The following is a 25,251-nucleotide window of genomic DNA, read 5'->3' as shown; positions in this document are numbered from 1 at the left end:
GGAAAGGTCTCTTGTTGTGACACAGGAAGCAGCTTCCGGAAAAGAGTCGTTGTAACCCAGTCAACAAGGAAGGTAAGGCATGAAGAGAGGATCATGCGGACCATAACTAAGGCCAGCATTCAGAGACCCTTTGTTCTCTCACCACAGCGACTGAGGTACTGTCAAAGAAGACTACGATATGTTAAGACAAGTAGAATCTACCTGCCAGGTACTATATAATGGTTTAGGGAATAGACCTTCTGTATTAGATAGCTAGTATACTCAATAATTTTGCTCTGTATTGATATCTCTGTTTCCTTATTCTTGAAATAATGAATAAAATGCTCAGCAAGCTATATTCTCTGTTGTCCGTCGTAGCAAACGATGCTGTAGTGATTCTTTGCTCGATGGATTCTGTTACTACGAAACCGAGTCTTTTGTATTGATTCGGGTCTGTACTGGTGATGGGTAACAATAAACCTGGTAACTGCCACGCCGTGTCTACATTCCTCACCTTCCCCTGGGCTCAATACACAACAGGTGTGGTGTCTTCAAAACGATAATAGAGGTGTGTTGTATTTCAAGCCATGGGCATCACTTGAGAACACAAGAACATGAGGGAAGCTGCAAGAAGCCACCAGGCCAACACGTAATAGTGGCATCATGAAACATATCTATTTGCACCTATCATCCTCACACAGTAATTAATCTGATCTACTTTTGAAGCTCAATAATGACTCAACACCAACAACTTGACTAGTAAGTCTACTCCATTCACCTACCACTATCTAAGAACCAATTCCCAATTAGAGTGGTAGACTGAGGAACACTGATCCAAGACGTAGCAGCAAAGGTCCCCCGCCAATTTCACTGAACGGGAATGCACGGCAAGTATGATGTTTAACACCATCATTCAAAAGGATGTCAATCATAACTTGAATATCTGATTGCAGGTAAAATTAAAATTGGACACACTGTAGTGAGCGTTTGTTTTCGTGATAATTAGATTTAGTTACTCTGAATCAGTGACTGACCATGCAGACTTAATTAAGCAGAAATATCAAAGGAATTAAAACTGTACATAATTAGGAGAGTGTTCTGCTCTTCTTAGGTCACTAAACGTTAGCAATGTAAGGATAATATTATCAGTTTTGCCAATACTATTTTGTAAAGTTTGAACATATCCACTTCATCACTAATTCATGACATCGTATTAGCTGCATTCCCTCCCTGAAATGACCAGTTATTTCCTTGACCTGATTCCTGGCGCCCATTTGTAGAAGACTGTCAGATTTACCACTATTATTTGGTAAAGTTGAAACACATCCACTTCATCACTAACTCATAACATCATATCAACTGTGTTCCTCGCGAAGTGCACTCCCCTCTTGAATAACCCATTGTTTCCTTCACCTGACTCCTGGCGGTCATTCATCAGATACTGAGATGAAAACGTTGTGTCAAATTGGCCCACTGCCACGCACACGCTCGCTTAGCAATTACCTGCACGTAACGCGACATACACACGAAATAAAAAAAAAATAAATAAAAATAAAAATAAAAATAAATAAAAAAATAAAAAAAAAATAAAATAAATAAATAAATAAATAAAAATTGGTGCAAAATTCTACATTCTACAAAATTCTACCCACCCCCCCAAAGTCTGGCGTCACGCTGCCTGGTGCTGGGGAGAGTTTATCGTGCAGCAGATGTGATCACATTCATGAATCTCGTGATATTTTTTGTCGCTTTTTGTCGCTGTTTGCTCGGTGGTCACAAACGAGGGAAAAAGATTGACCTTTGAGTCCTGTGGTGTCGCTTTCCTCACGGATCGCTGTAGCCACACGTGCTCTCTGTCGCCGCGAGTGCCAGGTGTGTGCAGCAGGTGGGTGTGAGCAGAGGGAAGGAAGAAGAGGAAGAGCAGGAAGAGGAGAGGGACTAGCGTGAGGTGAGGAAGACAGTGAGTGAGGGAGTGGCGGTGATGAGCGAAGGTGACATGCGCAAGTGAGAGAGGCGGGTTGACTGAGGACGTTGGTGGCGGCCGCGGCGAGGGAAGGAAAGGAGGGAAGGAGAGACGGGAGTGGGAAAAGTAGGAATAAAAGAGAACGTAAAAGGAGTCACGCAGGAAAGCAAGAAGGAAAGACCGCCGTGCTGTGACAAGAGTAAAAGTGTCAGTAGGTTTGTAGCGAGCAGGGAGGAAAGAAATGTGTGTAGCGTAAAACTGAGCCGCGAAGGAAGAAAGAAGATAGGGAAAGAAAGAATTTGAGATAACTAGGATGAAGTATAAAAAAGGAGGGTAAAAGAACATGGCCAGAGAGGAAGCTGTGAAAGAGGAAGAGGAAAACAATATTATAGTGGAGGAGAGCAGAGTAAAGGCGGCGAGGACAGGAAAGTGTGTGAGCGACATTCACACGAGGCTGATCAGGCAGCAGGAGGCGGCGTGAGAGGGAATATAAAAGTGAAGGAAGAATAGTACGAAAAAGTAAATAGGCAGGTTATCAAGCAAGAGGCTGCATGTGACACGTTACTCCTGAGTGCTTGTGAAATGCTTCCTTGTTGTGTTGCCTCGTGGAATACAGCAACTGTTCGCTGATAAAGGAGACCCGAGGCTTGATTGCATTTCCTGTTTGTCTGGTGGTGTGTTTGTTTTGTCCTTGAGTTAGAAGCGTATTCACCACCCTCACTCACTCACTCATCCCATTCTTTCTTAACACTGTTCCGTACATCACCAGGCTGCCCATCACTGCCACTGCCCCTCTCATCCCCTCTCATCACGTCCCACCGCCCGCGCCCCCGCCTGCAGTCACTCGAGGAGGCAAGAGGGGGAGGTGGAGGGAGTGTTCTGGACAATCACGTGTTGCCATATTGGAAAAGTTAGTTAAGTGTAGTTAGAGAGCATAACTGGAACGTTTCAACCAGATCCTATTGTACTAACAGCCAATCCTCTCTTACCGTCACGGGGAGAGAGAGAGAGAGAGAGAGAGAGAGAGAGAGAGAGAGAGAGAGAGAGAGAGAGAGAGAGAGAGAGAGAGAGAGACGGACACATTCTTATTAGTAAAGGGGACAGAACTTGTTTTTCATTTAAAAGCATTTCTGCACCTCAGTTATAGCCAGCCTCTCTCTCTCTCTCTCTCTCTCTCTCGCTGCCCACCTGCACCCACACAGCCCCGCTTCACCCCGCCACACATCTCCACCCACACAATCCCGCCCCGACTCACTCCGCCGCCCACCTGCACCACACAGCCCCACCTCGGCCTCCGTGATTTGTTATAACCAGTACAAGGCTATTTTCTTTATCCTGACTGTTGCAAATAAAACTCTTAATGGCCGTGTGGAGAGCGTAATGAGTGACCCTCCTGCGTCACTCCCCCGCCCTCACTCCTCTCATCACTCTCCCTTCCTGCCTCCCTCCTTCCCCCTCCCTCCCGATCTCCCGCACCATCTCCCACCCCTCCCTCTCAATATCGGCGTGTCATTAGCGGCCTAATGAGCCTTCCCGGCACACGGCAACACTTACCGGCAGCGCGGCAACACTTCCCAGCACACGACAGCACTTCCTGGCAGCAAGGCAGCACGGCAACACTCCCGGCAGCACGGCATTACAGTGCTGCACTGGGATCACGACGATCTCTTTCACTGTCTAATTGGATCACGGCAACAACAACGTAACAGCAGAACATCAGTGACAGGCGGCCGCGGCTTACGGAACGAATTTTATTCACTCACAACACAGTAATTTTGTCACCGCACCTCAGAACTTAGCACAGGTTTTCCTTCCTCGCATCGCCATTATCGCCCTTGGTGCGTGCCACAGCCATCAGTAAGCCCGTGTTTAGGCAGTAAGTCAAAACCAAGTACCGCGCTCAGCACCAGATCGAGGGACACGCCACGCTTCACCTCACCGCCACACGCCATTCACTTCACTGCACCACAAGGAAAATAAGTAGCAGGCAAATCATGACAGAACCAAACAAAACAACATCAATATTAATAAATCCTATACCATAAACCTTCTCTCCCTCACTGGCTTAGGGACTCCAGTCGCCTATACTCTGAGAGGCTCTCAGCTCACAGCCGTGATCGCGCATGCCCACCACCCGCCACCCTCGCCACCACCGACCCACTCCGTGAACACGAGACACGAGGCGAAGCACCTTCTCTCTAACGACACTGAATTCAGGCCTCCATACTATCCTCATCGACTCGCCAACACTCTGAACACGCACAGCTTAACCACTAGTGCCGTCTGCCTCTGTACACGCCCTCCACACTGGCCTCCTGTCCCGCGCCAACAATTATGATTATCTCCGCCACCGCCGCCACGTTGCTGCTTCCAAACACCGCTGTCACTAGTCCTTTTATAGTACTAGTCACACACACACACACACACACACACACACCAGGCTGAGGTGCAGAGGCGCGTGAAAATATTTAGGTGGAAATAAATCAGAAGGAGGTGGTGGGCGTCTCTGTGCGGCAATGGTGTGACTACGCAACGTGCAGGAGTGGCGGCTGCTGGAGAGTGCAGGGAACTTTTCAAAGGCGACTGGGAACACTTCAACAACGATGACAAAAATAAATGAATAAATAAATAAACAAAATATTCACACGTCTGCGAAAGTCAGAACAATTAAATGCTCCGTGGTAAAGTGCTTGTCTCATTGCTTTAAAGTTATCAGTTCGAAACCCGCTTAGATTAAATTGTTCAGAGAGAGAGAGAGAGAGAGAGAGAGAGAGAGAGAGAGAGAGAGAGGGATTGAATACATCTTCAAATGCTTCGCTTCAAGTTTCGAATCATTGCAAAATTTTCTTTTTCTTTCTCTATTTTTCTTTTCCCCTGTCAGTATTTCCTCCTAGATCTCAACTGAAGCTTATCGAGAAGAACAAATGTTTCCTTCTACAACATGTTTTAAGTCAACACCTTCTTTTTCCCATCATTACCTATCTATCTATCTATCTAAGAAAAAAAAAAAAACACCTGCCACGTATATATTGAAGGTGGTGGGAACGCCTGTGTGGTTTTCAATTCATGTGTGTGTTCGTCTTAGTATTAAGTGGAGAGAACAAGCGGAGGAGTCGTCTTGTTATGCTACGTCTTTCTTACATCGTGACGGCCATTCAGTTAGTGGTGGTGGCGGCGGCGGCGGTGGTGGTGGGTAGTAATTGTGGTTGTGGTGGTGGTGGCAGTTGTTGTGGTAGTAGTAGTAGTAGTAGTAGTAATAGTAGTAGTAGTATCTTTGTTGTAATAGTAGTAGTAATAATACTTGTAGCAGTTATGTTGTTGTGGTCGTGGTTATGATTGTAACAGTAGGGGGAATAGAAGTAATCATAATAAGTAATAAAAAAGTAATAACAATAACAATAATAACAGTATCAGCTTTATTATTGTTGTAATAGTAGTAGCAGCAGTAATGATTGGTGGCTAACAGAAGCCATCAGTCAACACAACGCCCCACACACACACACACACACACTAACAGAACGCCCGATACCTGGAGAGAATCTGGCGGTCCAACTGCCGCCCCGCCCCGTCCCGCCTCGTCTCATTTCTCTCCACAGTCTTATCATTCCACATCATTGTCCACTCCACTCACCCTGCCTACCCGCCTGCCTGCCTGTCTCTACACCCAAGCCTTTCTGGAAGCTGACTGGAGGCTGGTGGATTGCTGCTACATTAATCTTAGTCACGAGAGAGAGAGAGAGAGAGAGAGAGAGAGAGAGAGAGAGAGAGAGAGAGAGAGAGAGAGAGAGAGAGAGAGAGAGAGAGTTTGGTTCAATTAATTTTTACTTATTTTATTTTTAGTGAGTCAAGGCGTCGCAACATTGAGGTCACATGTCACAGGCTAAGGTTACGGGGATGAGTGCTACTTCTCCCGCTGAGATGAGCTAGTATCAAATTTTGAGCTGTTACAGAATTTATTGGGTTAAGGCGTCACAAAAAACGGAAGTTATGAGGTGCTTGATATGATTATGAAAGAAACCGCTGCCTCTCCCGCTGAGAAACCTGAGTGGAGGTAAACAACGAGTATTTTCAGTCTTATAAATTGATCCTTGAGCTTGTATCTCCTTACATGGCAATGGTAATGGCGGCGGCACTTCCAAACTCACTGCTTGTACATGCGTATTATCACTACTGTGTATTAATATTACTACTGAATTATACGTTACCATCACTACTACTACTACTACTACTACTACTACTACTACTACTACTGTCAAGCGACCTCAACCTCACCTCACCTGACCTATCAACTGTCTGTCTACGGGGAAACAGCTGCGCAAACATTACTTTCCTTGTGTATATATTAGTGAACGTACTACAATCCAACGTGAATTATAAGGACACTAATGTTTCTCTAATCCTGAAATGCCTTTGCGCTGCACTCCGACTGCTTTCAAAGGCTTTAGTTGAAACTACTGGTCTTTAAGGGTTCTTTTTTACGATTCTAATGATAGATTAGCAAGATTTCTACATTTTTACCGGAGAAACACTCTTGAGAACCCAGCTAATCATCTTTATGGCCTTAGAAAATAATCGTGATGAGAGCAAAGCGTTTTAGATTACAGCATCTATACTGAAGCTTAATGAGTCACGAGTAAGTAATGTACACACACACACACACACATACACACACACACACACACACACACACACACACACACACACACACCAGTTATAGAATTTTGTGACTTGTCTCTGATCGGCACACACACACACACACACACACACACACACACACACCAGTTATAGAATTTTGTGACTTGTCTCTGATCGGCACACACACACACACACACACACACACACACACACAAGTTATAGAATTTTGTGACTTGTCTCTGATCGGCACGCACACACACACACACACACACACACACACACACGTTATAGAATTTTGTGACTAGTCTCTGATCGGCACACACACACACACACACACACACACACACAGGGCAGTGAAGTGAGTGGCAGTGCATTGTTGTCACCACCACACACCACCACCATAATACCACACCACGATACCCTTGGCTCTCCACTTGTTTGTTACCCACCGCACACCAACTACAGGCCCGCCCGCCCATCCATCCACCCGTCTCCTACCCACTAATCCATCCATCCACTACTTACTCAAACACATCCACCCATCCACTCAGTCATTCAGCAATATTCACCAACTCACATCCACCTACCCACAGCCCTAACTCCAACCATCTATCCACCGACTGACACTCACCCACCCATCCACTTCTATTACCTCACCCATCCAGCCACCCACTTAACCATGTCCACTCATCCAGGACGCCCTGACCACCCCGAGTCTGCCCAGTCTGTCGGCCAGATACCAAAAGAGCCTGTAGAAGGTTGGGAAGGGCCTGCTGCGTCACCCACGCCTACGCCACACGCTGCCGCAGGACGCGCTTCGCCAGATCCGTGCCATAGGACATCACAAGCAGATGACACCCCTGAAGGCGCTGCGCACGGAGCGATACCGCCTCAGCGCGATTTCCACAGTGGTGCGAGCCACTAACACTGAGTTCCTCTCTCTACATTAACCTTACGTTTAGGTTTAAGCCTCCCAAATCCCACTGTATATTTTCAGTGTAACAACTGCAATATCAATGAACCGTTTGTTACTGTAACATTTTTATTACCCACCGCACACCACCTACAGGCACACCCGCCCAGCCATCCACCAGTCCCCTACCCACTAACTGACCCGGCACCCACCCACACTCACCCACCCCTCATCCCACTTCTACCCAGTTAAAAGACTGGATGTGGCTGAAGATCAAGTAAAGATGTCAAAGTGGTCAGTAATTAGGGAAAGGTGTACCAAGTGGCAATCAAAGGCCTAAACACCAATTATACAGCTTTGTGACTCGTCTCTGATCGGCGCCACACACACACACACACACACACACACACAGGGCAGTGAAGTGAGTGGGAGTGCATTGTTATCACCACCACACCACCCCACCATAATACCACACCATTATATCCTTGGCTCCCCGTGTCGCCCTGCCGAGCCCCGCCAAGCCCTGCCCCGCCCCGCCACTGCTAAGGTAAGAATTTCCCGTCTATCACCGTCAACATTAACCATAATTTCCATGGTTTTACAGATGTTTCCAGGTGATATTTGGACTAGGGTGTACAGGAGTAATGGAGGAGGAGGAGGAGGTGGAGGGCAGAGAGGAACAGTGTGAGAGGGAGGGAAGAGGTGGAGAGGTACGGAGGAGAGACGAAAGAAAAAAACATTTCGGCCCAAAATCGACATCCTTTTCTTTTTTATTAATAGAGTTGGCATTGTTTTGATATTTGATTTAGTATTATAAAACTATAACAAGGACACCACAAGCAGATGACGCACCTGAAAGCGCGGCACACACAGCGATACAACCTCAGCAGGATTCCCAGCGTGGTGCGAGGGACTAACAGTTAGCTCCTCTCTTAAGATTAACCTTACGCTTAGGTTTAAGCCTCCCCCAATCCCACTGTATATTTTCAGAGTAACAACTACCATATCATTAAACTGTGCTTTACTATTTTGTTTATCACCCACTGCACACCACCTACAGGCCCACCCGTCTCCTACCCACTAACCCATCCACTACTTACTCAATCACATCCACCCATCCACTCAGTCATTCACCCATATCCACCAACTCACATCCACATACCCACAGGCGTAACTCCATCTATCCACCGACTGACACTCACACACACACACATCCACTTCCATTACCTCACCATCCAGCCACCCACTCAACCATATCCAGGACGCCCTGACCACCCTGAGTCTGCCCAGCTTGTCGGCCAGACACCGAGAGACCCGGAGAAGTTTGGGAAGGGCCTGCTGCCCCACCTACGCCTACGCCACATGCTGCCGCCCGACGCGCCTCGCTCGGTCCGTTCCACACGAAACCACAACCAGAAGACGCACCTGAAGGCGCCGCACAAAGAGCGATACCGCCTCAGCGCGATGCCCACCACGCTGTGAGTCACTAACAGTTAGTTCCTCTCTCTTACGTTTAGGTTTAAGCCTCCCCAAACCCACTGCATGTTTTCAGTGTAACAACTGCCATACCAATAAGCCGTTTATCATTATAATCTTTTTATTACCCACCACGCACTACCTACAGGCTCACCCACCCATCTACCCATCCGTCTGGTACCACTAACCCACTTGACACTTACCCACACTCATCCACTCATCATCCCATTTCTACCCAGTTTAAAGTTTAGATGTTGCTGGAGATCAAGTAAAGATGTCTCAGTTTGATTGATAATTCGGGAAAATTTTACCAAGTGGCAGTCAAAGGCCTAAACACCTGTTATACAATTTACATTACTCGTCTCTCATCGGCGCCACAGAGACACACACACACACACACACACACACACACACAGGGCAGTGAAGTGAGTGGGAGTGCATTGTTATCACCACCACACTACACTATCATAATACCACACCATGATATCCTTGGCTCAGTGTTTCGCCCTGCCGTGCCACGCGAAGCCCTGCCCCACCTCGCCGCTGACAAGGTAAGAATTTCCCGTCTCTCCCCATCAACATTAAGCATAATCTGCAGGGTTTTACAGATGTTTCCAGGTGATATTTAGACTCGGGTGTACAGGAGTAATAGAGGAGGAGGAGATGGAGGGGGAAGAGGAAGAGTGCGAGAGGGAGGAAAGAGGTGAGAGGTACGGAGGAGAGGCGAAAAAAAAAAAAAACATTTCGGCCCAAAATAGACATCGTTTTCTTTTTTTTTATTAATAGAGTTGGCATTGTTTTGATATCTGATTTAGTATTATAAAACTATAAGAAGTTACAATTTGCAACAAAATCTGCAGTAGCCGTTGTTGTTGTTTGTGGATAAACATAACACTCGGTATTGTATTATTTTTCATTTTTCTTATTGGCACACCTAGGATTTAGTATTTAATTTAAGACTTAAAAAATATAAGAAATATATCACCAGTAATGATATCCAATAAAACCTTGTCTAACAGCTCGTATTTTCAAATTTGATGTGGATCAGCTGGCGGATTTAAAAAAAAATATTTCTTTTATACGGTGAGGAATGTGTGTTTTCTTTACTTATCTGTAAAGTAAAAAAACTTTTGTATTCAGAATATGTAATATAATCTAGTCTGGCTGTGTTTTCCATTTCGATATAATGATTTTTTTTGGCCCCGTTTGTAAAATTTCGTGGAAGTTTTCTGGAGTTTTCATTATTATTACTGAGTTCGGTAATCTTCTTATATTCTGGGTGTTCGTTAAAATATGTTAGCTGAAAAAATATCATTAATTACGAAAAAACAGAGAGAGAGAGAGAGAGAGAGAGAGAGAGAGAGAGAGAGAGAGAGAGAGAGAGAGAGAGAGAGAGAGAATAGAGGAAAACCTAAAGACCAAAACACAATTATATAATTACATATCAATTACTAACGAAATGACAACAATAATAACGATAATAGTAATAATAATAATAACAATAATAATGATAATAATGATAATAATAATAATATTAATAATAATTAATACTACTACTAAGTTAAGGTAATTCAGTATAATTTTTTAAAAAAGGTAGTCGTAGAACACACAAGGGGGAATAATATTCAAGATTTAATTCTTACTAACAGGGAGGAAGCAGTCACGCAGGTAGAGGTTGGAGGACAGCTAGGTAACAGTGACCATAGGGAAATTAGGTACAATTTAGAATGGGAAGAAACTTTTAGAAGCAAAAACACTAGTAAAATACCTGACTTTAGGAGAGCAGATTTTGAAGAATTAAAAAGGTACCTCCAAGGAGTGGACTGGCAAAGGATGCAGGGTGAGGTCAGGTCAGGGACGGAGTTCAGAGAGATAAGGCAGGATGAGAGAGGTGAGGTGAGGCGTGAGGGTGTAGGACAAGAGGAGGGAAGATGTGTCCGGAAGGGGCGGAGCAAAGAGGAAGGGGGGAGTGTAAGTGTGTTGGAATGTCAGGTCATGCTGAAATGAGAGAGGTGAGGTCAAGGCGAGTAGAGGAGGGAGTGGAGAGGATGGTAGGGGCCGAGATGAGGGGATTAGGTGAAGTAAATGTAGATGAATTGTATAAACATTTCGTAAAGTTCATACAGGTCAGTTAGCAAATATCTCGTATTGAGCAGTAAGATCACAGAAAAATTACCCTAAATGGATGACTGCTGGGTAAAACATTATATAGGGCGGAAGAGAAGTATATATATATATATATATATATATATATATATATATATATATATATATATATATATATATATATATATATATATATATATATATATATATATATATATAAGAAATTAAGGTCAGGTGATGAAGTTTTAAGGTCACAATATAATGGATTAGTTAGAACAGTCAGGAAGTTAACGAGGAAAGCAAAGGGCAATTATGAATTAAAGGTAGCCAGGCGAAGACGGACCAGGACGAAGAATAAGGATACTATAGGTCCATTAAAGGCAGCAGATGGGGAGCTGGTTAGTTCTGGGGAGGAGATTAGTAAGATTCTGAATGAGTATTTTTTAACTGTCTTCACGCAGGAAAACATGCAGGATATGCCAGATAGTGAACAGGTGTTTAGAGCAGATGATGAGAAGCTGACATATTTCCATAACTGAGGAGATAGTGGAACAGGAGATAGATAGGCTAAAAAAGTTCAAGTCACCAGGACCTGATGAAATATATCCCAGAGTACTTAAGGAATGCAAAGAGATTACTTTATTAGTGAGCCGTTAGTTTCTGCCTTTAGGAAATCACTTGAGTCGGGTGAGGTACCAGTAATGTGAAGGCAGGCTAATGTAGTACCCATCTCTAAGGAAGGAGATAAAACCTTAACTTCAGTTGTAGGTAAAATATTAGTCAATAATAGCAAGGAACATTAGGGAACATTTAGACAAACATGACTTGATAAATCAGTCACAGCATGGCTTCACGAAGGGGGAAGTCTTACCTGACAAACTTGTCAAGTTTTTACAGTAAAGTGTAGGAAGCAGCAGATAATGGTAATAGTTATGACATCTTATATCTGGTCTTTAGTAAAGCCTTTGACAAGGTACCCCATCAGAGGTTCCTGAGAGAGGTTAGGGCACACGGGATAGATGGGAGGGTGATAGGCTGGATAAGGTCATGGCTAAGCGACAGGCGACAGAGAGTTGTTTGTAATAAACGGCTCTAAATCCGAGTGGGGTGCCACAGGGATCATCAGTATTAGGGACATTGTTGTTTTTAATATAGTATACATCAATGACTTGGATAGTGGAATTAGTAGTGATGTTAGTAAATTTGCGGTTGACACAGATAGGTAAGATTAGGTCAGAATCGGATGCCATCGCCTTGCAGGCAGATTTAGATAAGATTTAGGAGTTATATAGCTCTGAACTCCGTCTTGAGAAGCAGGTGAAATAGGGTACTAGGATTAATTTTTAGGAGTGTTAAAAGTAGAAGGCCGGAAGTGATATTAAAGTTTTATACTTTGCGCTCGCTGGTCAGACCTCGTGTAGACTACGCTGTGATATAGGTCTCTATTAGATATATATAGATCAGTACAGAGGAGAATGACTAAAAGGATACAGGGGATGAGGAGTATTCCTTACGAGGCGAGATTGAAGCTGTGTTAAATTTACATTCTTTAGAAAGATGTATTTTATATAGATCAGTACAGAGGAGAATGACTAAAAAGATACAGGGGATGAGGAGTATTCCTTACGAGGCGAGATTGAAGCTGTTAAATTTACATTCTTTAGAAAGATGTTATTTTAAGAGGGGACCTGATACTTTTATTAAAAAGTAAGTCTTTTTAAGTGGTATAAGCAAAATTGTTAGGATCAGCAACCAGGGTAGAGAACAAGAAATAATGGGTTCAAGCTTGAAAAATTTAGGTTTAGGTTTGGTTCTCAGAGTGGTAGATGAGTGGAACGGACTCGGTAAATCAAGTTTAACAACGTTAGTGCTACGACACTAGAGAGCTTTAAGAGAAGATTAGACAGGTTTATGGATGGATAGGGATAATAAATAGAAAATAGGTAGGTATATTTCATATAGGGACTGCCACGTGTAAGCCTGGTCGCTTCTTGCAGCTTCCCTTATTTCTTATGTTCTTATGTGTGTAGTCATGCACGTGGAGGCATCCCCACTCACTCACTCTGCTTCTTTCCACTTTGACCAAGAACGGTCTGAAGCAATCCACTCCAGCTGACGAGAATGGTGCCAGCATGGGGGTTACTCTCGGTCCTCAGGCAGGTGGTGTATGTGGAATCCAGTAAGTGTGACGTAACATGCTCCCATCCTGCGTGAACTGTCAAGTAAGTCCTCATGCACTCTTGTAGAATCAATTTTGTGATATGATGATCTCTCTCCGTATGAGCATGGAAATGGGATACTGACTTGTAGCATGCAACGGTGCGTGGTCCAGCTGTCCACATGGAGGACGGCTGGATCCACCCTCACCCATGAAGGGGTTCCACTCGACAGATCGAATGTTTCCTCTGTAGTTTTTTTTCTTTGACTTTGACTTTAGGATGTTCATCTCCTCTTTGCACGTTGTGGTTTGAACAACTCTTAATATCACCATCTCAGCCTGTTTGATCTGAAATGATGCAGTTGGTAAGTGATAAAACATCTCCCATGTCCTCCCGCCTGTAGCATCGGGGAACTTGAAAGACTGTCAGTCCTGGTAACTCCTCCAGCCAAGCCAACCAACTAGGACCTGTGGTGATTTAGGAGGGGGTCATCCATCCTTCCTTATCGGCTGCACTCGTCCTGAAAGATCTTCGCCTTCGCCTTAATTGATCATCGCCTTCGCCTTAATCATTACAGGACTGACCAGTCCAAGAGGGTCATGAACGGAGCTGCTCACCCTCAGTACTCCCCTCACAGCTAGTTGATTGATTGATCCCTTTCCAGATCCCGTTTTGTAGCCAGTGCGTCCTTACTCAGATCTATTCTTATTCCTGTCTCTCTCTGTAGGACACAGTACTGTACTATGTCTCCTTAAGGTTACTACTAACCCACTTAGCAGAAATCCTCTCTTTGTGAGCCAAAGATCGCGAGTAAATCTGGATGCCTTTTCGGTGGAGGGTACTGAAAGAAGTAAGTTGTCTACGTACAAGCCCCTCCATGTTCAGTAACTACTAGCTATGCCATATTCTTCCTCACAGTCGGTCAAAGTTCGTTGCAATGCGTAAGCAGCACAGGAGGGACTCCATACACACCCGAAAAGACATACCCGTCATTCGGTAGGCGCGCGTTACCCTCCTTAGGTTCCCATCTTTCCACCAAAGGAATCTCTTAAGGAGTCTCGGTGAAGAGGGGTCACGCCAGCTTGATGAGAAACATTGCCTTCACATCAGCCATCGCGGCAATCCGTTCACTTCGGAAACGCAGAAGGGCACCCACCAGTTTGCTATTTAGGTCAGGAACCTGCATCACTCAGTCTTTGAGGGAAACGTTGTTGTACTTCGCTGCGCAAACAAAGCCTTCACTTTCTCAGGTTTGTTTGGGTTCATGAGTGGATGGTGAGGCAGGCACCAGGTTACTCCTCGTGGTCCTTCACGTTCAGACGCTGGCATCGCTCTTTAACAGCAAGTGTTCTCTCTCTCCTGCATATCGTCGTCTGAAGTCCGAATCCCTAGCGAGGCGTCGTCTGTCCCTTCAAGCGTTTCTGCGCCATCTCGTTGTTGTTGTTTGGCAGATCCGGTTCTTCATCTCAAAATGGTGTGGGTAATTCGTAATGGCCGGCTACCGCTCTGGTGGTAGATGTCCATAGTTGCAACACTTACTTGTCTTCCAGCAACATGCGAGTTCTCACCCGCTGAATGCCACGTGCCTCTTCACCCTCCCAGAGTTTTCGTACTAAAGACATCGCCGGGCATTCGCGGGCTATCCCCATACTTGCGTCTTGGCTCCCTGATTCTGCTCGGTGCTTACAACCACCCCGTTGGGTTGGAGACACGAGATGGCATCTGGGAAGCGAGAGAGCAGCGAATAACTGAGAATTCGCGAGGAGAATTTTGTGAATAATTAATTACTACTGTAAATTACGCACCAAATAAAACTCCACCTCACTTCATATTATGGTTTTCACATTAAAGGCAACTTGAACTTAACCTGTTCCCCCTGCCTATTACCCTGCTATATTACGTTGCATACTACAAAGTTTTCAAGCTGAACTAACAAACCCATACTACTTATCCATACATACACTCTTGGTTTCTCCATCCGTTTGCTGATCAGCCCCGTCCTCTTTGCCTCTCCAGTCCCTACTAGTTAGTAAAGGAGGCGGCTTCTGATAAAGTGGTGAAGGTTAAACGTTTAAGATGGCAACCCACGAGGACGACACGGTGCGAACGTTGAAGACTGCTGGTCAGCAACATATTGAGCAATTAATTAATTATTTTCATCCACCTCAAACGTTCGCACCTTCCTGTCGTCCTCGTGGATTGCTTCTGTTTGCCGCAGAAGCAAGCGTCCCTCCTTCACCTCGCTAGGACCGAGAAAATAGGAGAGGACGGCTGGTCAGCAAACATTAACATGGAACGCGGCGTCCGCCGCTCTTCACCCAGGTTGCTCAGACAGACAGCGGAGGGGGACTGGAAGGGCAGCGACTCCCGGAACATGGACACCTCTAGGCGACGATCACAACACCGCTCACACGCCTGGCTGGGTAACAAGTCATGTTAGGCTAAGAAAACTAGCAATGATAGGGAAAGAGGTGGGGAAAGAAATCGATTTTAAATAAGTCTTTGGTAAGCAAGTGGCTGTGGTTCGTAAACACCGTTTGAGAGGACAGACTAGGTCCCAGGGGAGGAAAAGAGGGAGAGAGAAAAGAATGACGGTGTAAGTGCTCTGTACAGAGGATGGAAGGTGAAGCAGAGAATCGACAATACTGAGAGAGAGAGAGAGAGAGAGAGAGAGAGAGAGAGAGAGAGAGAGAGAGAGAGAGAGAGAGAGAGAGAGAGAGAGAGAATATTAACAAAAATAAACAATTTCCCTACATTCCCGCGTCTCCTCGGTGCATTTTCGGTGGAATTTAAAAGCAGCACGACCACGCCGCCGGTTGTGTTGCTGTGATGCTAGTAATGACTGGCGGGGAACACAAAGGAAGAACGAAAAGCAGGAAACGTGTTCTCTCTCTCTCTCTCTCTCTCTCTCTCTCTCTCTCTCTCTCTCTCTCTCTCTCTCTCTCTCTCTCTCAGTATTGTCGATTCTCTGCTTCACCTTCCATCCTCTGTACAGAGCACTTACACCGTCATTCTTTTCTCTCTCCCTCTTCTCCTCCCCTGGGACCTAGTCTGTCCTCTCAAACAGTGTTTACGAACCACAGCCGCTTACCAATGACTTATTTAATCGACAATACCGAGAGAGAGAGAGAGAGAGAGAGAGAGAGAGAGAGAGAGAGAGAGAGAGAGAGAGAGAGAGAGAGATTGCAGTGATAAGAATCTTGAAAATTTGTTTTTTTCATTACGTAAAAATTATCATTCGATACTCTGAATTGAGTGAAAGAACGAAGGTCACAACTCAGAGTAAAGAAAATTTAAATTACCAGTAACGGTAATATGTGAAACTCAGTAAATGAGAAAGGAGACAGGGTTGCAAGGAAGCAATGGGAGGGAACCGAAGCCCATATTGCCCTAAAGAAAAATAGGCTGTCAGCACACATCACTTCCCATCATTAATCATCATTCCCTCACAACACGTCATATCCATTACTCCCATCACTAATCATCACGCCGTTATCCAACCTCCCGTGACCTCCATCACTCCAGCACCCATCATTGACAATCACATCACCTCTGATCCTCCATCACTCTCACTCTCACACCTCCAGCACCATGCGTCAACCTTTTTTCACTCACTGAATAATATCACCACCATCCTCATCTATCGCCACCTTTCTCCCCTCATCATCACAAGTCATTCACATTATTACCTTTACCGCATGTACAGGAAGCTTCAGACTTCCAACCAGTCATATTTACGCCTCCTAATAAACTTGGAGTTGACATGGTAAGAGGCTACAAATATTGGTGGAAATAGAGGTAAAGAAAGTGCGTTTCATTTTGAAGCCGACTGTACCTTGTGTGTATCACTGTACCATTCATTATCTCTCACTACCTTTGTGTAACCACCACCACATCAAGAAAACATTTCACCACTGCAGCCTGACATCACTACCACACCACACCATAATATAACTAATGATCAGCAATATTTGTGGCTAAAACTGTAGGTTAATAATACTCACCACTCCTTACTACCAAGGGACAGAACACCATCCAGTAGATATTCCTAATCCTAAATGACAGCTGCTAGAAAAGAGCCGTAGTGTGTGAGGAAATTAACATGATTATCGGAGCGAAAAAATAAAAAATAAAAACGGAGAGAAAAAGAAGACAGCAATAAAAGTCAATGAAAAAGGTAAAAAAAAAAAAAAAGTAAAACACAGTACACAGGTGAAAGTTAACTGAAAGATACCACGGCAAGGATGGAGATGGGGGGTGGTAGACTTGCAAGGGGAGAGAATAATAAATCTCGGCACAGGAATAGGGAAAGATTATATATAATGTCCACGGTTTTGCTGAAAATTATCATTCTTTCGGAAAATTGCGATTATTTTTTCAAAAAAAAAACATCGCTTGCGGAATAACGAATGAACTGCTACACATCACCTGTTACAGGATAAAAGACAGCAGCAGCAGTTGTGGCTGTAGGGTGCCAGGGTGCCATGACAGCGACGCATGTGGGAATGCAACGGCGAGGACTGCAATGAAGTTCGACAGGTAACTGAAAAAAAAATGGAACGTCAAAAGAGAAAACCAAAAATAGTAGAAAACAATAAGCAAATACACAATACTCGTCAAACACACACACACACACACACACACACACACACACACATTATTCTATCAGCATCTTGTTCTCTCTTCAAAGCCTTAAAAATTAAAACAACCTGGAGTGAAAAGAGAAGGGAAAATGGAGAAAAAGGTTGAAAAAAACATGAAAGTCTGGTTGGAATCTGAAACCGAACAAAAAATGTACAAGAAATTTACACAATCATAAAATGCATAAATATGAAGGCTTTTAAATGTTTGTAAAGTTACAGTAACTCAAAAGAAAAGTGAGAGAGAGAGAGAGAGAGAGAGAGAGAGAGAGAGAGAGAGAGAGAGAGAGAGAGAGAGAGAGAGAGAGAGAGAGAGAGAGAGAGAGAGGGGGGAGATGGCAGCCTAAACGAGCGGTGAAGAATACGGAAAAAAGAGAAAGCTTTGCCTTGAAACTCAGCAATGAAGTTGCCGGCAGCACCAACAGCAGCCGTGGTGGCGAGGCGGCGGCGTGTGACGGAGAGCAAGACAAGTACCGTCAAGACGAAGAAAGAATGAGGAAGTAAGTGAAGACAATACGTTTACGTGCAAGAAGCAAGAATCCCTAAAGGAGGACAGTAAAAAGGAGGATGGTGGATGACAGGATGACCTTCAGACTGCTACAGGACTATACCACCCACAGGCACGCATGTACACTAACTATCCTTTCTTAATTAAATATTGTTCTCTCGGTATCCTGCTCTCTCGCTTCAAACCTTTAAAAGATTAATCAGCAAAAACGAAAACCGAGAAAGAAAATGGAGAAAAAAATGGAGAGAAAGAATGTGAGAGAAAAGTTTCATCAGAATCTGATTCCGAAAAAAAAAAAAAAAACATACGGAGAGATCATATTACAAAACATTCTACAAGAGTGCATGAGAACTTGACAGTTGACACAACAGGATGGGAGCATGTTACGTCACAATTAATGGATTCCTCCAAACTGTCGCAACAACAGGACTCCTCAACTACACCGACAAACACACCTGCCTAAGGACCGAGTAACCCCGATGCTGGCACCATTCTCGTCAACTGGAGTGGATTACTTCAGACCGTTCTTGGTCAAAGTGGAAAGAAGCAGAGTGAAGTGTTGGGGATGCCTCCACGCGCATGGCTATGCGAACGGAGCTCGACTAGATTTGCCATTATTTACCATTGACTTGTTAGTACAGACAACGGAACGAACATGGCTGGAGCAGAAAAGGAACTGAAGACGTCCATGCAACGATGAATGAGAGAGAGAGAGAGAGAGAGAGAGAGAGAGAGAGAGAGAGAGAGAGAGAGAGAGAGAGAGAAAATTTGGAATGCATGTCTTGAAACTCACCAATAAATAAAGCTGACGGGGAGAGGTGGCGGCGAGTGACGAGGGGCAGGACAAGGACCACCAAGACAAAAGAGAAAGGAATGATGAAGTAGTAAAAGAAAAAGAATGAGGAAGTAGTATGTGAGGCATCGTTCCCTAGCTATCGCCTGACAAGCCAATTTTCGCTTTGCACTCCGATGCCAAGGATTCTTAATTTTTTCACTGCTATTTGGCACACTGAGACATCTCTTCTTGTTTGACAGCCGCCTCCAAACATTATACTGGGTAGAAATTACAGAACATACTCTTTAATCCCCTCGTTTCTTGTACACGCTCACAGATATTTCATACATTGTTTCTAGTGCTGTGAATTGTTGTATGTTGCAGTGAAAATTAATTAATAACCGAGCAGTTACTGATCTCCCTGAGCACTGAGTCATACATATAGAGGCGATCATGAAGAAGGAGCAGATATATTCTCCCTGACCCCCCTCCTACATGAAAAACAGGATTAGATGAGTGGTTTAAGAAAATTCCCAGGCTTACTCACTGATCGGGATGCCATGAACTCTACGCTTTTCCTGAGGTGTATACATATATAGCTCGCTTTGGTCTAACACGTGATCTCCAAGACCGTGGTGGTGAACATTACACGCAGATATTGTTTTCTCGGTATCTTGCTCTCCTGCTTTAACGCTTTAGAATTTATTCAAGAAAAATAAATGGAAGCTGAGAGAAAGGAAATGGGGACAAGAAAAGCATGAGAAAAAAAAATCACGTAAATAAACACGATATTTTTAGATAATTTATTCCAAAACGAGAGAGAGAGAGAGAGAGAGAGAGAGAGAGAGAGAGAGAGAGAGAGAGAGAGAGAGAGAGAGAGTGAGAGAGAGAGAGAGTGGTGAAAGTGTGGTGAAAAGAAAGAGAAAGGGGAAGGGAAAGACGACAGCCTAAACGAGCGGTGAGGAATACAGGAGAAAAAGAGGGGGAAAAAAAACCTTTGGGACGCAAGGCTCACCAATAAAGTTGACGCAGCATCAACAGGGACGGTGGTGGCGTGTGGTGAGGTGGCGAGGAGCTGGACGAGGACCATCACGACTGAAAAGCAAAAGGATGAAGAAGTAAAAGGAGACGACGATATGTGTAAGTTCATGCAGAAAAGGAAGCAGAAAACTCAGGGACAAGAAAAGGTGGAGGCTGACAAAGAGGACGTGGATAACGAGAGAAAATGTTAAGACTGCAACGACGCGCTCCCCGTCACCCACCACCATTCCCACCCCCCCTAACACACACACACACACACACACACACACACACACAACCACATTCCTTCACTAAATACTGTCCCCACCCCACCACACACACGTCTTCTGTCCACTAGCCAGAACACACACACACACACACACACACATTTCCTCTCACCACTGCAACGCACGCAAGCATACGACTCACAAACCGAGTCTCTTGAAACTAGAAGTGAAGCAGGAATAAAAGCGGAAGACGAGAATAACAAAGCGTTGAGGAATGGAAAGATGAACAGGCAATCTGTAAAGGGGGAGAAAGCAACATTAACAAAGATTTACTGAATCTCTAAAGTTTGCCTCCAGTGACTAACGGTGAAATTAGGAACTTTTGTGTGTGCTTTCGAACACTCACCCACTTTCCAATTGGTCTTAAAATCATGGTTTCCAGGAAAATCTATGAAAAATGTATATAGTGCAAGAATTTAAAAATAGCAACAGAAATCAACGGACTGTTCCATTGCCTTAGAATACAAGATGAACAAGACAACAACACAAGTGCAGAGGCAACCGAGAAATTGTGGCTGGATGGTTGAAGTGCATAAAAGAAGGGAACAAACGAATGAGGACAGCAGTTTACACGAGGAAAGAGAATGAAACACGAACAAGGAGCGAGAGAAGGATGAAGCGCATCAAGTGTTAACCAAACAAAACTTAATATCACGTAAAGTTTATAATCTCTTAAAATCTTGTTTCTTAAGAACCGCTGATAACACTAAACAATATATACACGAGCGAGCAAATGTGGCTATTGAATTTTAATACAACTTGCGATGAGAGCTGTAAAACTCATCCCCGACACACACACACACACACACACACACACACACACAAAAAAAAAAAAATAAATAAATAAATAAATAAAATAAAATAAATAATAATAATAATAATAATAAAATAAAAATAATATATGTAGATAAATAAATATGCAAATAATATATGTAGATAAATAAATATGCAAACTATTTAATAATAAAACAGCGAGGTCACAACCCCTCGGGTTACATCCCGTACCTACTTGCTGCTAGGTGAACAGGGGCTACACATTAAGAGGCTCACCCATTTGCCTCGTCGCTCCCGGGATTCCAACCCAGGCCTTCTTGGTTGTGAGCCGAGCGTGCTAACAACCACTGCACTACGCGGCGTGTGTGTGTGTGTGTGTGTGTGTGTGATACAAGGAAGAATAGGAGAATAGAAAAATACGAGAAAAATTAAGAAAATCCAAATAAAATGTGGAAGAGGAAAATACACACGTACAAACACACAAAATAAACAAAATAGAATAAGAAATAATAATGTGAATAAAAAAGCACGAGAAGAAAAGAAAAGAGAAAATAGACAAAATATTGCAACGAAGGAAAAAAAAAAAAAAAGTCACCGTACAAGAGCGAGTAGCAGTACACGAGGCGGAGGAAGAGAAAGGGGAATAACAGAAAACGGGAAGGAGAGGGATATTGCAAAAACCCGCTCGCCACGCCACACGTCGTCGTCGTCGTCGTCGTCGTCGTCGTCGTCGTCGTCGTCGCCGCCGCCGCCGCCGCCGCCGCCGCCGCCGCCGCCGCCGCCGCTCACCACAGCCACACGCACTGCCAACTTTCATGTCTCCTTGTTCCGGTTTCCTGTTACAAACCAAAGAAATTTGTGTAATCTCTAACACTTATAATTGCTTAATTTTCTGTGTTAACAAGAACTATACCAAATGTTTGAATACGGATCGCAAGAATTGAAGCTCCTATTATTATATTTGGTAAACAGGTGGTATACGTATCACAACCATCTAAAAGCATTCATTCGTTATTGTTGTTGTTCCGTAATCCTCGTCAATAACAAATAACTGACTGCCTAATTATTTCAAGGACTTGAAAACTTGCACCGAGGCAGCAATGGAGTAAATATACTAGCAGCTTTTGGAAGTGAAACAAGAAATTATAAAGATCTGTGTAATTTATCACACGTACGAGTAAGCGATAACAGAAAACTGAAAGGGAATCGACGAGAGGCAGACGCTGACAGAGAAAGAAAGACAGACAAGAGATAGACAAAGATAAACAGAAAGGGGCGAGGCACAGACAGACAGACAGACAGACAAAGAAGGTGGCGGCGGATGAAAAAAAAACAGACGCAAAGGTGGGGATCATAACAGAGGGTTATAGTTAAAGAAAGAAAAGAGGGAAAGGGAAAGAGAAATATTCAGGGCAGAAGTTGGAAGCGCGAAGAGGATGATGAAAAATATATCAGCGAGACGCACGTCGCGTACATTGCCAGTATTCAAGGAACTTTTAACATTAACACGCATCACCTAAATTATAATATTTTAAACCATGAATCACCAGAAGGACGATTTACGATTAATTCCGAAATAGTTGGGAGGCAATTCTAGGAGGGAAGGAGGGAGGGAGGGAGGGAGGAAGGGAAACGAGGAGGGGGACGAGGAGATGGAGGGACGAGGAGAGAAAGTAGGGAAGAAGAGGATGGGGATGGAGGCGTGGAGAAAAGGAAGTAACTAGTTAACGAGTAAAGGAGGAAACACATGAATCAGGGGGAAACGAGGGACTGAATGACCCTTGAAGAGCTTGTATCCTGTAATAATAATAATAATAATAATAATAATAATAATAATAATAATAATTAGTAGTAGTAGTAGTAGTAGTAATACCAGCTAATACCACCAAATTACCATGAAAAGAAGCGATAATGAAGCCAAGTACATCTAACTTAGCCATCTAACATTCCCTTACTCCCCTCCCCACCCTCTCCTCCTTCCACGATGCACAACTCTCCATCCACCAGTGAAGGAAATAAATCTCTGAAGAGGGAGGGAGGAAAGGGGAGAGAGAAGTGGTAGACAGGAGACAGCAAACAAACAAGAGAACGAAATTTATCATCTTGACGTTTAGAGCGGAGGGAGGGAGAAGGAAAACGGTGGAATGCTGCAAGAAACCAACTGACAGCCAAAGAAAGAACAGTGGAGGAGGAGGAAGGAGAGAGGAATGCAGCAAGAAGTAACAGAGGACAGCAGGGGGTAGAGTCTGAGGAAGGAGGCACGGGGTAGAGGCAGGGAAGGTGGCAGGGGGCAGGATGGAAAGGAGATGAAGGGTAATAATTGTAAACCTATTAGAAAAATGATCAATGTTCACGTGATACTGGGAATACTACCAAATATTTTAAAATCTCACTACTGATGAAGGAACAAATTAACTTGAGAAGAGGCAAGAGGGAAGATAGAGAAGTACATAAAGGAGTGGGAGGGTGCAAAACGAGGAACGAGCGAAGGATGGAGGAAGAGAACAAGTAAACAGTGAGGGAGGAGGAGAAAATGCCAACGAGTGGAGAAGCGAGGGAGAAAACAAGCAAACTGGTGATGATGGAGGGACGTAAAGAGTCTGAGTACCATTACCAACATTTTTAAAAATAAAATAGATATACGTGTATCTTGGAAATATGAAAACAAAACTTACCCCTAAAAAGCATGTAAACTACATAAAAACTTATCAAACTTATCTATAAACATCATGAAAACTAACACACACACACACACACACACACACACACACACATACACGCTTGCAACGAGATAAGCAAACTTCCACTGTTTAATACAAGGCTTGAAACTCACCTGAACAAGACGTTGCAATGACACCGGATCGACAGTGACAATGTGGCGTGGAGGACAAGATAAAAGATGAGAACGAAGAGAAAGAAAATTAAAATCGAGAAGCGTTGAAGCAGCAGAAAAAGGAAGAGGAGGGTGAGCCCCATCTGCAGATGTAAGGTGAGGAACACAAGGCCGGCGGAGAGGGCGAGGATGATAATAACGATAACGATGGAAAGGCAACGAGGAGGAAGAGGGACACGAGGACAAACGTTAAAAAAGACTAAAGGGGGAAAAGAAAGGAGAAGCAGGAGGAGCCAAAGGAAGCTACACCACCGCTCCTCGCCACCACGACACACACACTGAAAAATGGGAAGTCCCTCAGGCTCAACCCTTCATCGCCTCGAGCTCACGTCTCGAAACCTATGAAAGTTCGAACAGCAAAAATAGCAATCCCATCTTTTCTGAAACGTACTCTGACCTGTACCGAAAACCTTGTACTGTGCCTGTACATCAGTCGCAGTTTAACAGTTTATTAAAGAAAGGTTGGTTACAAAACAGTGCATAGGGGCACACGAACATAGGTTGGGGATTAATAACACTACAGAAAAGAAAACAATAAATAAAAGCACTGCAAGAGAACTGGGCAGTCAGGCTTGTTATTTTGTATTGTGGTTTATGAAATGTTACGGGGGATATTCGTTTTATTTTTGTGTTATATATAATTGTATATTACAATAGTTAAGTTTTTGTTATTATTAACGACTTAATGATGTGATATGAGGAATATTTATGATTCCATGTTACAGGTTATTGTAATGTGAAACTTCATTGATGATTTATTACCGATTACCGTTGTATTATTTTGTTAGGATGGGGGAGATGACCTTATCGCTGCCGATTCCATTAACAAACATATGCTGCTGCTGCTTCTACTACTACTACTATTACTGCTACTACTACTACTACTACTACTACTACTACTACTACTACTACTACTACTACTACTACCGATATTACTAACACCATCATCACCACCATTATTACTACTACTACTACTACTACTACTACTACTACACTACTTTACTATTATTATCAATATTACTACCACCACCACCACCACCATCACTTCTACTACTATTACTACTACTACTACTATTATCAATATTACCATCACCACCACCATCACTACTACTACTACTACTAC

At 43.8% G+C, this 25,251-nt stretch overlaps 1 protein-coding gene and 2 long non-coding RNA genes across 12 annotated transcripts in view; 1 reads left to right on the top strand and 2 right to left on the bottom strand.

Annotated features, from left to right (window-relative positions):
* The window catches only part of LOC135098582 (uncharacterized), an 8,309-nt gene extending 7,824 nt beyond the window's left edge, over positions 1-485 (top strand). The window contains exon 11 of the mRNA XM_064000948.1: positions 7-485. Coding sequence (XP_063857018.1) covers positions 7-55 — 49 coding nt within the window. The 3' untranslated portion in view covers positions 56-485. The remainder of the gene's footprint in view (positions 1-6) is intronic.
* LOC135098585 (uncharacterized) overlaps positions 1-4,345 on the bottom strand; it is a 23,967-nt gene extending 19,622 nt beyond the window's left edge. For 3 of the 5 annotated variants that reach the window (XR_010267138.1, XR_010267134.1, XR_010267136.1), the window contains exons 1-2: positions 4,004-4,088; positions 3,497-3,902 (exon numbers count right to left, since the gene is read on the bottom strand). This is a non-coding gene — a long non-coding RNA (uncharacterized LOC135098585). Of the gene's footprint in view, positions 1-3,496; positions 3,903-4,003; positions 4,089-4,133 lie in introns of those variants that run through there. The other 2 variants (XR_010267135.1, XR_010267137.1) reach the window with 2 other exon arrangements.
* Positions 4,346-12,991: 8,646 nt separating this feature from the next.
* Positions 12,992-25,251, bottom strand: part of LOC135098590 (uncharacterized) — a 34,136-nt gene continuing 21,876 nt past the window's right edge. For 2 of the 6 annotated variants that reach the window (XR_010267151.1, XR_010267152.1), the window contains exons 3-7: positions 20,808-22,071; positions 20,170-20,249; positions 17,660-17,774; positions 15,193-15,646; positions 12,992-14,953 (exon numbers count right to left, since the gene is read on the bottom strand). This is a non-coding gene — a long non-coding RNA (uncharacterized LOC135098590). The other 4 variants (XR_010267154.1, XR_010267153.1, XR_010267155.1 and 1 more) reach the window with 4 other exon arrangements.

The sequence above is a fragment of the Scylla paramamosain genome, unplaced genomic scaffold, assembly GCF_035594125.1.
Source record: "Scylla paramamosain isolate STU-SP2022 unplaced genomic scaffold, ASM3559412v1 Contig69, whole genome shotgun sequence".
Classification (NCBI taxonomy): domain Eukaryota; kingdom Metazoa; phylum Arthropoda; class Malacostraca; order Decapoda; family Portunidae; genus Scylla; species Scylla paramamosain.
This window is presented reverse-complemented; position numbering and strand designations above follow the sequence as displayed.